The sequence below is a fragment of the Pristiophorus japonicus genome, chromosome 16, assembly GCF_044704955.1.
Source record: "Pristiophorus japonicus isolate sPriJap1 chromosome 16, sPriJap1.hap1, whole genome shotgun sequence".
NCBI classification, from domain to species: domain Eukaryota; kingdom Metazoa; phylum Chordata; class Chondrichthyes; family Pristiophoridae; genus Pristiophorus; species Pristiophorus japonicus.
Window position 1 is genome coordinate 74,315,908 of NC_091992.1, and position 14,362 is coordinate 74,330,269.

General features: G+C 47.7%; 1 protein-coding gene across 3 annotated transcripts in view; it reads right to left on the reverse strand.

Moving 5' to 3' along the window:
• Positions 1–12,486, reverse strand: part of LOC139226589 (uncharacterized) — a 90,931-nt gene extending 78,445 nt beyond the window's left edge. For all 3 annotated transcript variants that reach the window (XM_070857443.1, XM_070857442.1, XM_070857444.1), the window contains exon 1: positions 12,317–12,486. In XM_070857443.1, the coding sequence (XP_070713544.1) occupies positions 12,317–12,353 (37 nt within the window). In that variant the 5' untranslated portion in view covers positions 12,354–12,486. The remainder of the gene's footprint in view (positions 1–12,316) is intronic.
• Positions 12,487–14,362: the final 1,876 nt, after the last annotated feature.

Here is a 14,362-nt window from a genome sequence, read left to right on the forward strand (position 1 = left end):
GGCCATCTTTTTTTTCAGCCATGCTGCACCTCGCTGCAGTAGGGACGCCATCTTGCCTCGGTCCTCGAGGTCGACTGCCTTGATCCTTCGCTCCCGCGATTCTGCCACAAAAGCTGGAAGAGTGCCTGTGAATTCGATCTTCTTCCCCAGGAGTCCTGCCACTGGAGCCAGAAAGGTACTTTTAGGTCGTTACGGTCGGATCATTGCCACGCAGTCGTGATGGACAGTCTGTGCCTCAGGTTCTGCGCTGGTCTGTTCTCTGGTGCCTGGCCCAAGCGAGGGTGAGGTTTTGCTCTGCCTCGGAGCACGGGGAACATCGATGCTGGAGTGAAGAAGTCTTCCCATTTCCACTGGATCTTCCCCATCCACCTTCTTCCGAGTAGTGGTCGACCATCACCTGCAACAATCCACAGAAGTAACTTATGCACCACGCCATTATGGATTAAACTTACATCCGCACTACCAAGGACTGGGATCAGCTCCTTGGTGTAGGTGCTCAACTTTTCTTGTACTGGAACCAGCTCGGGTCGTTTTTTTGTTCCATAGCCTCTCAAAGGCATCCTGGCCCATCACTGACTGGCTCGCTCCTGTGTCCACTTCCAAGAAGACTGGAACACCGTTTATCTCGACTTCCATCTTCACTGGAGGACAATCGGTGGTACAGGTATACACTCCATAACTTCTTCTCGGAGCTGAGCTGCCTCTCTGGCCAAATCATCATACTCCCCACTGGATTCAAAGTCATTTACTGACTCCTCTGCTAGACGGTGAGTCGTATTTCTTTTACACATACCCTGAAGGTGGCCCTGCGTGTTACAGGCTTTGCATATGTAATCAGCAAATCGACATTGGTGAGCCCTATGGTTTCCTCCGCAACGCCAGCATGGTGCTACTCGATTAGCACCCCTCGGCGGACTCGGAGTTCCAGAACCCTGAGGTTTGTGCTCTCTGCCCTGGACAGAGCCACGTTCTATAGTCTTGCCTGTGAAAGGCACCATTCTGTGTACAGTACTTGCCGGGTTTGAGTCCACAGGATGAATAATTTGCTTGATGCTGCAGGTCGAGGTCATGATCGCCTGACTGATGCTGATGGCCTTCTGCAGGTTGACTGTGGTGTCGGCAAATAATAGCTTGTGAAGGAGGCCCTCGTGGCCAATTCCCATAACGAAGATGTCTCGCAATGCTTCGTTGAGGTGCGTGCCAAAATCACACGGTGCCGCAAGTCTCCTGAGGTTGGCAGCATCTTTTGCAATCTCCTGGCCCTCAGGTCTGCGGTGAGTGTAGAATCTGTGCCTGGCTGTGAGGATGCTCGGTTTCTCTGTTTTGGTTTTAGTTGGTCGTGAATTAGTTCAGTCAGCTCATTGTATGTCTTATCCTCGGCCTTCGTGGGTGCCAGCAAGTCCCTGACGAGACGGTAGACCTCGGGCCCACAACTGGTCAGCAGTATAGCCTTGCGCTTCTCCGCCAAAGTGTCCGTCTCCCCTGCCAGGTCGTTTGCCTCAAAATATTGCTCGAGCCTTTCCGTGAAGGCATCCCAATCATCACCCTCTGTGAAGTCTTTCAGTGTGCCAAAGGTAGCCATAATCGTGTGAAAATCCGTATTCTCGTCACCAGTCGTTATGTCTGTAGTGCATTTATGAATGACTCTACGAGGCAATGTGTTGTACTCAAACTGAAGTGACCTTGGTCCTTTATTCGTAACTCCAGAGTGAGGCACAAGCATGGTGAGCAGCCTTTTATACTGGGCCCTGCACACCTATGCAGGTGACCCTCAGGTCTCTCACCGCAGTGCCCTCTGATGGACAGCCTCTTCCACAGGGGCAGGAAACCCTGGTCTCCACCAGTTGCACCTTCTAGTGATGCCAGCATAGTATAAACACAGTGTAAACCTTATTGATAGTACATCAGGTAACAAGTCTCCATCTTATGCAACTATACAGTGACTACACAGAGAGTATATCTATAGTCTGCATATATAACATTTCCTTTGCAAGTATTTATTCAATTCCTTTTTGAAAGTTCCTACTGAATCTGTTTCCAGCACTCTTTCAGTCAGTGCGTTCCAGATCATAACACGCTGAGTAAAAGAAAATTCTCATCTCCCCTCTGGTTCTTTTGCCAATTATCTAAAGGGCAGGGAAACTTCAATAATAATAATGTAATAAAACCATGAGATGAATCTTCTCAAGGCTTTTCCCACTCTGCTGCAGTAACTTTGACACGAGCAAAACTCTGAGGAAACTCACCCCTTATAATCTTTTCCATAACTGAGGGGCACAGGGTATACAAGAGACAATAAACACTGATGGGGAAAATAAGCACTAAAGCAGTTATCCATATACTCTTAAGTTATCCTTACTGGGGTGAAGGGCAGAGCAGGTAGGCAAAGCAATAACAAGGAACCACTTGCTATCAGATTCAGGATTTTGAGCTTTTGGAAAACTGGGCCAGCAAATGACAAATGCAGTTCAATGTAAACAAACTAAAAAAAAACTGGTATGGCAGCAAGGAACCAGAATAGAGCGTGTGTTAAATGGAACAGTCATTCTATGCACCAATCAGCAGATGGATTTGGGGATACTGCAGGAACATTATTGGAAGCTTTAACCTAGTGCATGGCTATACTAGGAAAAGCAAACAAGGTACTGAGTTGCATTAGCAAAGGGGTAGAGTACAAATCAAAATAGGCAAAACTAAGTTATGAGGAGAAGTTAAGGAAGAGGTGCTGAGCCTAAGAGCTCCTCTCTCCACCTCCCTTGTCTGATCAGCTGATTCATTGATACCTCTACCAAAGAGGCGGCACAGGCATGATGGGCCGAATAGCCTCCTTCTGTATTGCATCGTTCTATGATTCTATGACAATGAAGTAGTGATTAGACAACACCAAGTTCTGGATTTAGAAGTCTGAAAACTGTAGAAAGAAGGGAAAAATGAATGAGCCAAGCAATTCCACAGTTTTCAGATACTCGGTAAAACTGAGTTAGAGTAGGAGACAGTACAATGAGTCTCGATTTCAACACAGCAAGGAGAAAGTGTGCATAGATGACATATTTGGAGCTGATGGAGATCAAGAGGAATATTCAGAGAAACAATAAAGTAGAACAATAAGGCAATTTACACAAGGAAACAGAGAATTCCCTCGTGAAGTCATTGTTTGGGATGTGAGATCTGGTTCTAAATTGCTCCTTACTGTTGTTCTTTGTCCAGTGTAACTGGGACCCAAGTATGTTCTTGCTCTGTCACAGATCTTTCCCATTTGTTCATTTCCTGTCCCCTTTTCTCTAGCTCTGTACATGCTTGAAAACTGTTCATCTCTAATATCTTCCAGTTCTGATGGAAGGTCATCGACCTGAAACGTTAATTGTTTCTCTCTTCACATCATCATCATCATAGGCAGTTCCTCGAAATCGAGGAAGACTTGCTTCCACTCTAAAAGGAGTTCTCAGGTGACTGTACAATCCAATATGGGAATTACAATCCCTGTCACAGGTGGGACAGACAGTGGTTGAAGGAAAGGGTGGGTGGGGAGTCTGGTTTGCCGCACGCTCCTTCCGCTGCCTGTGCTCGATTTCTGCATGCTCTTGGCAACGAGACTCGAGGTGCTCTTTCTCCACTTAGGATGGTCTTGGGCCAGGAATTCCCAGGTGTCGGTGGGAATGTTGCATTTTATCAGGGAGACTTTGAGGGTGTCCTTGAAAACATTTCCTCTGCTCACCTGGGACTCGCTTGCTGTGTAGGAATTCCGAGTAGAACGCTTGCTTTGGGAATCTCGTGTTGGGCATGCGGACGATGTGGCCCGCCCAACGGAGCTGGTCAAGTGGGGTCAGTGCTTCGATTTTGGCCTGATCGAGAACACTGATGTTGGTGCGTCTATCCTACCAGTGGATTTGCAGGATCTTGCGGAGGCAGCGCTGGTGGTACTTCTCCAGATCTTTGAGGTGTCTACTGTATATAGTCCACGTCTCTGAGCCATATAGAAGGCTGTGTAGCACTACTGCCCTGTAGACCATAAGCTTGGCGCCAGATTTGAGATCCTGATCTTCAAACACTCTCTTCCTCAGGCGACCGAAAGCTGCGCAGGCACACTGGAGGCAGTGTTGGACCTCGTCATCGATGTCGGCCCAAAGTTGATAATAAGTTTTACAAACTGTGCTTCGCATGCGTGTCGTAGAACAGCATCAAGAACACAGGTGGGTGATCCCCTGGTAAAGGCCTCAACATCTAGTAGGCTCCCGAGGTATGGAAAATGGTCCACGTTGTCCAAGGCCGCGCCGTGGAATTTGATGACCGGGGGACAGGTTGGTGGAGGACCTTTATTTACGGATGTTTAGTGTAAGGCCCATGCTTTTGTACGCCTCGGTGAAGATGTTGACGATGACTTGGAGTTCGGCCTCTGAATGCACAGATGCAAGCATCGTCTGTGTACTGTAGTTCGATGACAGAGGACGGGGCCTGCTGAGTGTTTTCTGCATTTTCTGTTTTTGTTCTGTTGGGATGTCGTTGGGATGTCTGCACATATTTTTCTATATTTATTTTTCAATATGTCGGGAGACTGAGGGATGCCAAGAAGATATTTACTAAATATGTTCACGTCCTGACAGAACCTGTATTAGGCAGTCTTCAATATGATGAGATGAGAATTAACGGAAAAAAAAAATCAATGCAGTACTCTTCTTCACCAGGAACCTCTTGTATTGTGTCAGCTAAAGAACTGCTTTCAACTTCCACAGGATTTGGTATCAACCAGGTGGAGGTATACTTGGAGTAAAGACCTTAGAGCAGATCAGCCAGCTATCTCATAGCGAATAGTATCTATCATCTGTTTTCTAAAATCTGTCTGTTCCAAACTGGACACAATATGCTAGCCCATTTAGTATGTGGATAATCCCACTGCACCCCTGCGGTATACGGGATATTCCAACATATATATTAGGAAATCATTAAACTCTACAGGTCCTGTTTTCAGAGATCAATCCCACCGACCCACTTTCTTCCCATATCCCTTCTCTCCTCTGAAGTTCTCTCTCCAGACTTGCCTCTGGTCTTGACCCTGTCTGCTTCAATGGCTTTCTCTTACAACTTTGTCGCACTGTGGGGGAGATAAATTCCCTTATTAACTTCCCCATTTTTCATTTGTATCCTTCTAGTATTTGATCCTTTTGTTACATTTGCCGAGATCAATTTTACCAATCCCCTTTCATCATCTTGACAATTTCAATTAAACAACCTTAAAGTTCCAAAGAGACACATGTAGCATGCTTAACCTTTCCTCACAATCCGGACACCTGGGCTATGGAGTGGGACAAAAACAGCCAGCATTGTTCTTCCTCATTCCTATCTTGAGTCTTGATGGAAAGTGCGTGCGTGTGGATGTTGATGAGGACAAGGCTGAGTTCGTGTCAGGAAATCCCTCCAGCCGTGTGCCATTTCTGGACAGTTCTTTCTCGACATCAAACTAGTATGTTTATAGAGTATTTCAAAATGTGTTGTATTTACCTCTCGCTCATCCAGCTGAAGTTTCTGACAGCAAGCAGCCTGGTGAGGCTGTACTAACTGGCACGCTGAGGAGCTTAAAGGAGCAGGTTTAGTGGACACAAAAAGCACATAGACTAATCAGAGTTTTCAACATTTTGAATCTATTTGTTGCATTTTATTCTCCCCCAATTACCCACTTCTTCTCCTGAAAGCACCAACTCTCACTGAAGCCAGCGTCTGGAGTAGCCACATACGAGCTGAGATAGTGTCAGCATGATTCTCACCCGGCACGTGACACAGCCAAGCTCGATTCGGTCCTCACTTCTCTATACACACACGCACTTTTCAGCAGGGGTCACTGCACAGCGACTGTGAGTGGGAAACCTGACTGAAATCTCTTCACCTCCTTACTAGCCCAGAGGCTTTGAAATGAATAATAGCATTCCTTCTTGTTTTGGTTTCTAAAGCTCTCCAGCGCTGGGGATTTCCTCGTCTCGTGTCTGGATCTGTTGTAGACTCATTAATGAAGATTGGTTACTGTGATTAGTCAATAACTCTATTATCATTGTGTCAGGCTGGTAGAAGGCGAACTAGATGGAGCGCGATCTTTCTTCCTCTAGCAATTCCTACCTTCTGCTACCCCAGCTGAGGTCCGCTAACTCAGCACAGAATGGGAATGAAACCTGCAGGTCCTTTGTGTCCTGGTTTTGCCCCGGAGCGGCGTGAAAGGCGGCGGTGAGGTCTCCAGCGCCCCGCCGCGATCCTCCGGTGGGGTTTTGCGGTGGCGCTGAGCAGCACCACCGGGATGAGCTGCGCCGGGTGTGCATCGCCTCTGGTTGCGACACCAACATGAGTTTTGACTCTTGGCCGACCCGTATGCCCGGAAATGCGCCCGAAATGACAGCGGTCCAACCACGCCGGCAGTGGAAAGGAAGATAAAGTACTGCAAAAGTAAGTGCTGGTGTTTTTTGTTTTAAATGTATCTGTGATTTGTGTTGTGGTGGCGTGGGCAATGTTTTAGGAATGTTTTTGTGGGTTTTCTTTTTAAAAAAAAAGAGGGTTTTCCCCTCTCCCCTTCAGGTGTCTCTCGGAGCGCTCACGGCCCGACTCTTTAGCTCGGGAGTTTCCCATCTTAGCGCCACAAGAGGTGTACAACCCCTGACGCAGGGCCCAGATGCCCAAACTTAAATACTAAAGCGCAAACTATTCCCGGCCGCTAACTTTCCCGCCCCCACCCCCGTCATTAACACCCCAAAAACAGAAAATCCAATCCTTGATACTTTAAGTTTTAACTTGGCTTAGAGGTAACACATTCGCCTCGGAGTCAAAAGGTTGTGGGTTAAAGCCCCACTCTGGAACTTAAACATATTGGGCCCAAGTTTCCACATGATTTGCGCCTGATTTTTAGGAGTAACTGGTGGAGAACGGACTATCTTAGAAATCGCAATTCTCCACATTTTATTTTCTGCAGTTCTAGTCAGGTAGGAAAGTTCCAGTTTGGAACAGAATTTTTTCTTCAAAAGGGGGCTTGTCCGGCCACTGACGCCTGATTTGAAAGTTTCCACAGTGAAAACGTACTCCAAACTAACTTAGAATGGAGCAAGTGAAGATTTTTGTAGAACTGAAAAAACCTGTTCTACACATTAAAAAATCAGGCGCAGGTTACAAATCAGGCGTCCAGAATGAGGTGGGGGGGGGGAAGGGAAGTCATTAAATTCTACAATAAATCCTTATTTATACTTATACAAATATTATACAAATAAATCCAAACTGAATAAAAATTTATAAGCAAAGAAAAGATTAAATAAACCATCTTCCTACCTGTGTGAAAGTGCTTCAGCCAGGAAGAATGCTGCAGCAAGCCTCACAAAACGAGGCAGCCGTTCCCGAAGGCGGGCGGGCGGGAGGGGGGGGGAGAAGGAAGCCATTCCAGACGGCGGGCAGGAGGGAGGGAGGGAGGGAGGGAACCGATCGAACGCAGGGAAGCTGTTCCAGACGGCGGGGAGGGACCCAACCGACCGAACGCAAGGAGGGGGGCGGGGGGGGGGAAGCCGTTCCAGACGGCGAGCGAGCGGGAGGGACCCAACCGACCAACCGAACGCAGCCTGGGGGGGGGGGGGGGGGGCGGGAGGAAGTCGTTCCAGACGGTGGGAGGGAAGGAGACAGAAGGCTGCAGGAAGCCTCAGAAATTGAGGAGCCATTTCCCGACGGCAAAAGGGGGAGGTCGTCGGGAAACGGCTGCCTCAACTTTCTGAGGCTTCCTGCAGCCTTCTCAGTGCTGATGTGCTGATGGCAATGTGCTTTTATTAAAAAATGTTCAAAAACTAAACAGCTGCAAAGAACTACAAAAATGGCCAAGTGCCAATGTTTCCTTCATACTGCGCGTGCACGAACGCTCCAACGCGCACGTGCAGCGTTGGTGGCAGGAAAAAAACTAATTTAAATAGTACCTGCCCCCTCCCACTTACAAAATCGGCGCGAGTGTAGGCTCCGCCCCCCCTGGGCGCCGCACCAAACAGACAAGGAGCTGCAGGGTGCTCCAGAATCGCGAGTTTTTTTTCCGGCGCTGTTTTAGGCGCGAAAAACGGGCGCCCAGCTCGGAGGGGCGCCCGTTTTTTATCGTGTGAAAACTTGGGCCCATTATCTAGGCTGACATTCCAATGTAGTACTGAGGGAGTCCTGCACTGATGATGGTGTCATTTTTCAGATGAGATATTAAACTGAGGCTCCATCTGTCTGTTCAGGTGGAGGGGAAAGATCCCATGGCACTATTGGAAGATCTGCCCTAGTGAACAATCCCACCTTAACCATCAACACCAAAACAAATGATCTGACCATTTGCCTCATTGTTGTTTGTGGGATCTAGTTGTGTGCAAACTGGCTGCAACCATAAGTAACTATACACTAAAATCTAATTCATTAGTTAAAATTTGGTCTGTTTGATTCAGTGCTACTATTTACTGCATTGATTGATATTATTGTAAAAAATCTGCAATAAAGTATTTCAACAACATACAGAAAGAGTCATGGTGAATGGATGCCTTTCACCCTGGAGGGATGTAAAGAGTGGTATCTCCCAGGGGTTAGTATTGGGACCACTGACCTTCTCAACGTACATCAATGATCTGGACTTGGGTATAGGGGGCAGAATGTCAAAATTTGCAGATGACGAAAATAGGGCTCATGGTTAACTGTGAAATGGACTGTGAGCAACTTGAGGAGGAAACAGACAAGTTAGTGGATTGGACAGGTAGCTGTCAGATGAAACGATGCAGAGAAACATGAGGGGATGGATTTTGGGAGCAAGAATAAGGAGGAAATCATAGAAATTTACAGCACAGGAGGCCATTTGGCCCATCATGTCCACATCGGCCGAAAAAGAACACCACTGCAGGTCAGGGCTATACAGCTGGAGTGCTGGGCCTGGAACACTTGTATGTAGAGCAAGCCAGCTCTGAGCTCTGAGTTACAGTCCTTTGTCAGAGATACTCCACTCCATGGCTCAACGTATTAGTGTACAAGACCTACTGTGTCACTGGGAAGGCTCCAAAAAATGTATGGCACTGCAACGATTTTTTAATTTAATTAACGCTAGCGCATTATACTAGCCATCAATGTTCCCTTTAATCTGCGCGATCCCGCAGTTCTCTGAAGGTCCCGTGCAGCCGGTGAGCTGGCTTTTAAATAGATAATAGAAAAAAAGCGCATGCGCGGAATTTTGAACGGCTCACGCAGCCCGTTAAAGGGGGCACATGAGCCAAGAGGAAATTAGAGGGAACATTTCCAGCTATCATGTATAGCGGGCAACACATCCACTGAGTGTATATTCATTCTTGGGATGTGGGCGACACTAGCACTTATTGCCCATCCCTAGTTGCCCTGAGAAAGTGGTGGTGAACCTTCTACTTGAACCGCTGGTAGTGGTTTCATACAACTCAGCTCGGCCACTTCTGAGGGCAGTTAAGCGTCAACCACGCTGGTGGAACTGGAGTCACACATAGGCCCACCTTAAGGTAATGAGACTCACTTAATCCAATGACCGAGGACCGATGATCCAGATTTTGTTTAAACTGAAAACATGATGGCATTTAAACTCACGTATTTTGGAGTATTATTCCAGGCCTCTGGATTTCTAGTCTAACAACATAACCACTACCCTACCGAAACCCTGCAATTACAGGAGCATAAACAGATAAACAGAACCAACATCACGAAGACAGCAAAGACGTCACTCGCGTGACATTAGAATGAAAGTATGTTCATTGTTTGTTTTAAGGACTGGTTAGGGCAACCCCACCCTTCCTTTCTTGGACTGGATATTCTGGTTTTTAAAAACAGATCTCTACTTTTACCCACTTCCTTCTGTCTCTCTTGATGTGGAAGCACTGCTTGGATGGCTATTATTTAATGATTACAGCGATTTTTTTTTTTAAACGTAGGAAACATAGGGAAAGGAGTAGGCCATTCAGCCCCTCTAGCGTGTTCCGCCATTCACTCAGATCATGGGTGATCTGTACCTCAGCTCCATTTTCCCTTGGTACCTCAGCTCCATATCCCTTGGTGCCCTAACCAACAAAAATCTAGAGATCTGTCTTGGAAATTCCAATTGTTCCCCAGCAGCCACAGCTTTTGGGGGCGAGAGTTCCAGATTTCCATTACTCTGTGTGAAAAGATGCTTCCTGACTTCAGTCCTGTAGAGGAAACAGTTTCTCTGTATCTACCTTATCAAATCACTTCATCACTTTAAAGAACTTGACCATCAAAATTTATCAGCACTGTCTTCCAAGTTCCTGAACGAAACCTCACTCGTGTCGGTGTCGAATTTAGCAAAGAGCAGCAACAGAAGGACTGAAATCAGCCTAGTGTCACATGGACTGGCTGCTGAAAGCAGGACTCAGTGTCAGACCCTCTTTTCGTTTCTACTACTAGGTGGAAGGAACAGAGGGCAGTGCAGAGACTGGAAGTGAGGGAATGGGAAACTGGGAAATAGAGGCGTAGAGAGACTGTGGGAGGGGAAATGGAGAGGATGGGAAGTAGAGGGAAACTCAAAGAATAGATAAGACTGACGGAAAGAATGGAAAACAGGGAAATCTCCTGCAACCTCACAACCTCCTCCCAAGATATCTGCACTCCTCAAATTCTGCCCTTGAGCATCCCTGATTATAACCGCTCAACCACTGGTGGCTATGCCTTCAGCTGCCTGGGCCCGAACCTCTGGAACTCTCTCCCTAAACCTCTCTACCTCTCTTTTCTCCTTTAAAACCTACATTATGTTCTTATTTAACCAAGTTTCCTGCCATCATTTCTTCTTATGTGGCTCGGTGTCAAATTTATTGTTTTGTCTTATAACACTCCTGTGAAGCGTCTTGGGACAGTCTACTATGTTAAAGGTGCTATATAAATACAAGTTGTTGTTGAAACAGGGAGGCATAGGGAGACAGGGAAAGAATAGGAAAGAAGGGAAGGAAGAAAGAAATTGCAGAGACTCACCAACAGGGATCAGAGTGGAATAGGGCACAAGAGGGAAAGATGAAAGAAGCATGGAGACTCATTGATAAATTGCCAGCATACAGTTCAAACATGACTCTCTCTAATTTATACCCTACTGCTGTGGCTAAATATTCTCTCCCTGCAGTGATTGCAAATAAGAAACATAAGAAATAGGAGCAGGAGTAGGCCATGCAGCCCTTTGAGCCTGCTCTGCCATTCAATAAGATCATGGCTGATCTTCGACCTTAACTCCACTTTCACAACCGATCGCCATATCCCTTGGAGTTCAAAAATCTATCGATCTCAACCTTGAATGTAATCATCGACTGAGTACAGACAGCCTTCTGGGGTAGAGAATTCCGAAGATTCACAATCCTTTGAGTGAAGAAATTTCTCATCTCAGTCCTAAATCATGGATCCCCTTATCCTGAGGCTATGCCGTCAAGTTCTAGACTCTCCGGCCAGGGGAAACAGCCTCTCGGCATCTACCCTGTCAATCCCTCTCAGAATCTTATGTGTTTCAATGAAATCACCTCTCATTCTTCTAAACTCAAGAGCGTATAGGCCTAATCTACTCAATCGCTCCTCGTAAGACAGCCCTCTCATCCCAGGGATCAATCTAGTGAACCTTCGTTGCACCGCCTCCAAGGCAATTATGTCCGTCCTTAGTTTACAGAGACCAAAATTGTACACAGTACTCCAGGTGTGGTCTCATCAAAGCCCAGATGTTAAACATACTAATTAATTTGCCAAAATCTTCAATCCGTCAAGTCTATTACAGTCCCTAATTCAAACTTAATTTTACCCTTTACAATTTTGACAGCATTGAATTATTGGGTAACTCATTAAAACACAAGCCCAATGTAGCTTTTTTTGTAAACCGTGGTAAATTCATATCAAGGAGATGCTTCGGAGTCCAGTGTCTTTCCCTCACTATCTTTCCGGGACACCCATGCCAGCCAGTGATTAAAGCAATACTTCCTGCTGCCTGTCCCAGAGTTACCCTGCGCCACCCTCAACCTCAATCGTTCAGAAGTAGTTCTGGGTTTTAGTTCCTCTGCCCATTGAATTATCCCATTGCAAATGGAAATTCTGTGAGGTGGGCAAAAAGCTCCTGGTGTCATGGTAATGGCCAGAGAGATAGTCATAGTCATAGTCACAGCTTCTGCCCCCCCCCTCACCTCACACTCAGGCTACCCTTCAGCCCCCACCTTCCCCCGGCAGCTCCTGGCCTCTCCCCCTCCCCTCAGCCCCCCCGGGCTTGCCCCGCCCCTCGATGCTCTCAGGCCAGGCCAGCCCCGCCCCGCCCACGCCGTCGGTTGCGGACCCCGGGGCCCGTCGCCTCACTCACCCTTCAGAGCGCCGAGCAGGGGCTCCTTTCTCGACATTTTCTTCTCCCGACAGTGGCCCACTCCGCCGGAAGCGTTGCCACTCCTGCCCTGCCGCCCGCCGCTCCCTCACCTCACACACCGCCCGAGCACTGGCCGGGGCTAACCGGACCTGTCTGTCAATCACAGCATGGACGGGGCTAACCGGACCTGTCTGTCAATCACAGTATGGGCGGGGCTAACCGAACCTGTCTGTCAATCAGAGCATGGGGCGGGGCTAACCGAACCTGTCTGTCAATCACAGCATGAGGCGGGAGTAACCGGACCTGTGTTAATCAGAGCATGGGGCGGGGCTAACCGAACCTGTCTGTCAATCACAGCATGGGGCGGGACTAACCGGAGCAGTCTGTCAATCAGAGTATGGGGCGGGGCTAACCGAACCTGTCTGTCAATCAGAGCATGGGCGGGGCTAACCGAATATGTCTGTAATCACATCATAGGGCGGGGCTAACCGAACCTGTCTGTCAATCAGAGCATGGGGCGGGGCTAACCGGACCTGTCTGTCAATCAGAGCATGGGGCGGGGCTAACCGGACCAGTCTGTCAATCAGAGTATGGGGCGGGGCAAACCGGACCTGCCTGTCAATCAGAGCACTGGGCAGGGCTAACCGGACCTGCCTGTCAATCAGAACATAGGGCGGGGCTAACCAAATCTGCCTGTCAATCAGAGCATAGGGCGGGGCTAACCAAACCTGCCTGTCAATCAGAGCATGGGGCGGGGCTAACCAAACCTGCCTGTCAATCAGAGGACTGGGCGGGACTAGCTGTCGGAATATAGGAACAGGAGGAAGCCATTGAGCCCCTCGAGCCTGTTCTGCCATTCAATGAGATCATGGCTGATCTACGACCTAACTCCATATATCCACTTTTGGCCCATATCCTTTAATACCTTAGGTTAACAAAGATCTATCACTCTCATTTAAGATTAACAATTTTTAAAAAAAATTTTCGTAGCCAATCTTTCCAATTCTTTGTCAGATCACAAACGCCAGAGGTCACCTTGCACACATCAAGGATCATCCTGCGCTAATGCTCTTGGCCAAAAGGCCTAGAGCCCAAGCACCGTTCCTGGAAGTACTGCAATACCAGGTTCGTGCCATGGAGGTGGATGGGTCAGCAACCCCACCCACCTCCTATCTCATTTAAGATTAACAATTGACCCAGCATCAACTGCCGTTTGCAGAAGAGAGTTTCAAACTACTGCCACCCTATGCATGTAGAAGTGTTTCCTAACTTCACTCCTGAAAGATCTGGCTCTGTAATACTGGGCTCCCCAACCAGCGGAATAGTTTCTATCTATCCTATCAATCCAGCTGGGTGGAATTGCCCTCACCTCGTTCCATTCTTATCTATCAAATCTAACCTGTTAGCCTGAACTCGGGAAAATGCTAGAATCTATTATTAAGGACGTGGTAACAGGGCACTTAGAAAATAATAATATGATTGGATAGAGTCAACACGTATTTATGAAAAGGAAATATGTTGACAAATCTGTTAAGAGTTTTTTGAGGTTGTAACTCATCATCATCATCATAGGCAGTTCCTTGAAATCGAGGAAGACTTGCTTCCACTCCTGAAGTGAGTTCTTTGGTGGCTGAACAGTCCAATACGAGAGCCACAGACTTTGTCACAGGTGGGACAGATAGTTGTTGTGGGAAGGGTTGGGTGGGACTGGTTTGCCACACTTTCTTTCTGTTGCCTGCGCTTGATTTCTGCATGCTCTCGGCGTTGATACTCGAGGTGCTCAGCGCCCTCCCGGATGCACTTCCTCCACTTAGGGCGGTTATTGGCCAAGGACTCCCAGGTGTCGGTGGGGATGTCGCACTTTATCAGGGAGGTTTTGAGGGTGTCCTCGTAACGTTTCCGCTGCCCACCTTTGGCTCGTTTGCCGTGAAGGAGCTCCAAGTAGAGCACTTGCTCTGGGAGTCTCGTGTCTGGCATGCGAACTATATGGCCTGCCCAGCGGAGCTGATCGAGTCTGGTCAATGCTGGGGATGTTAAACCTGGACG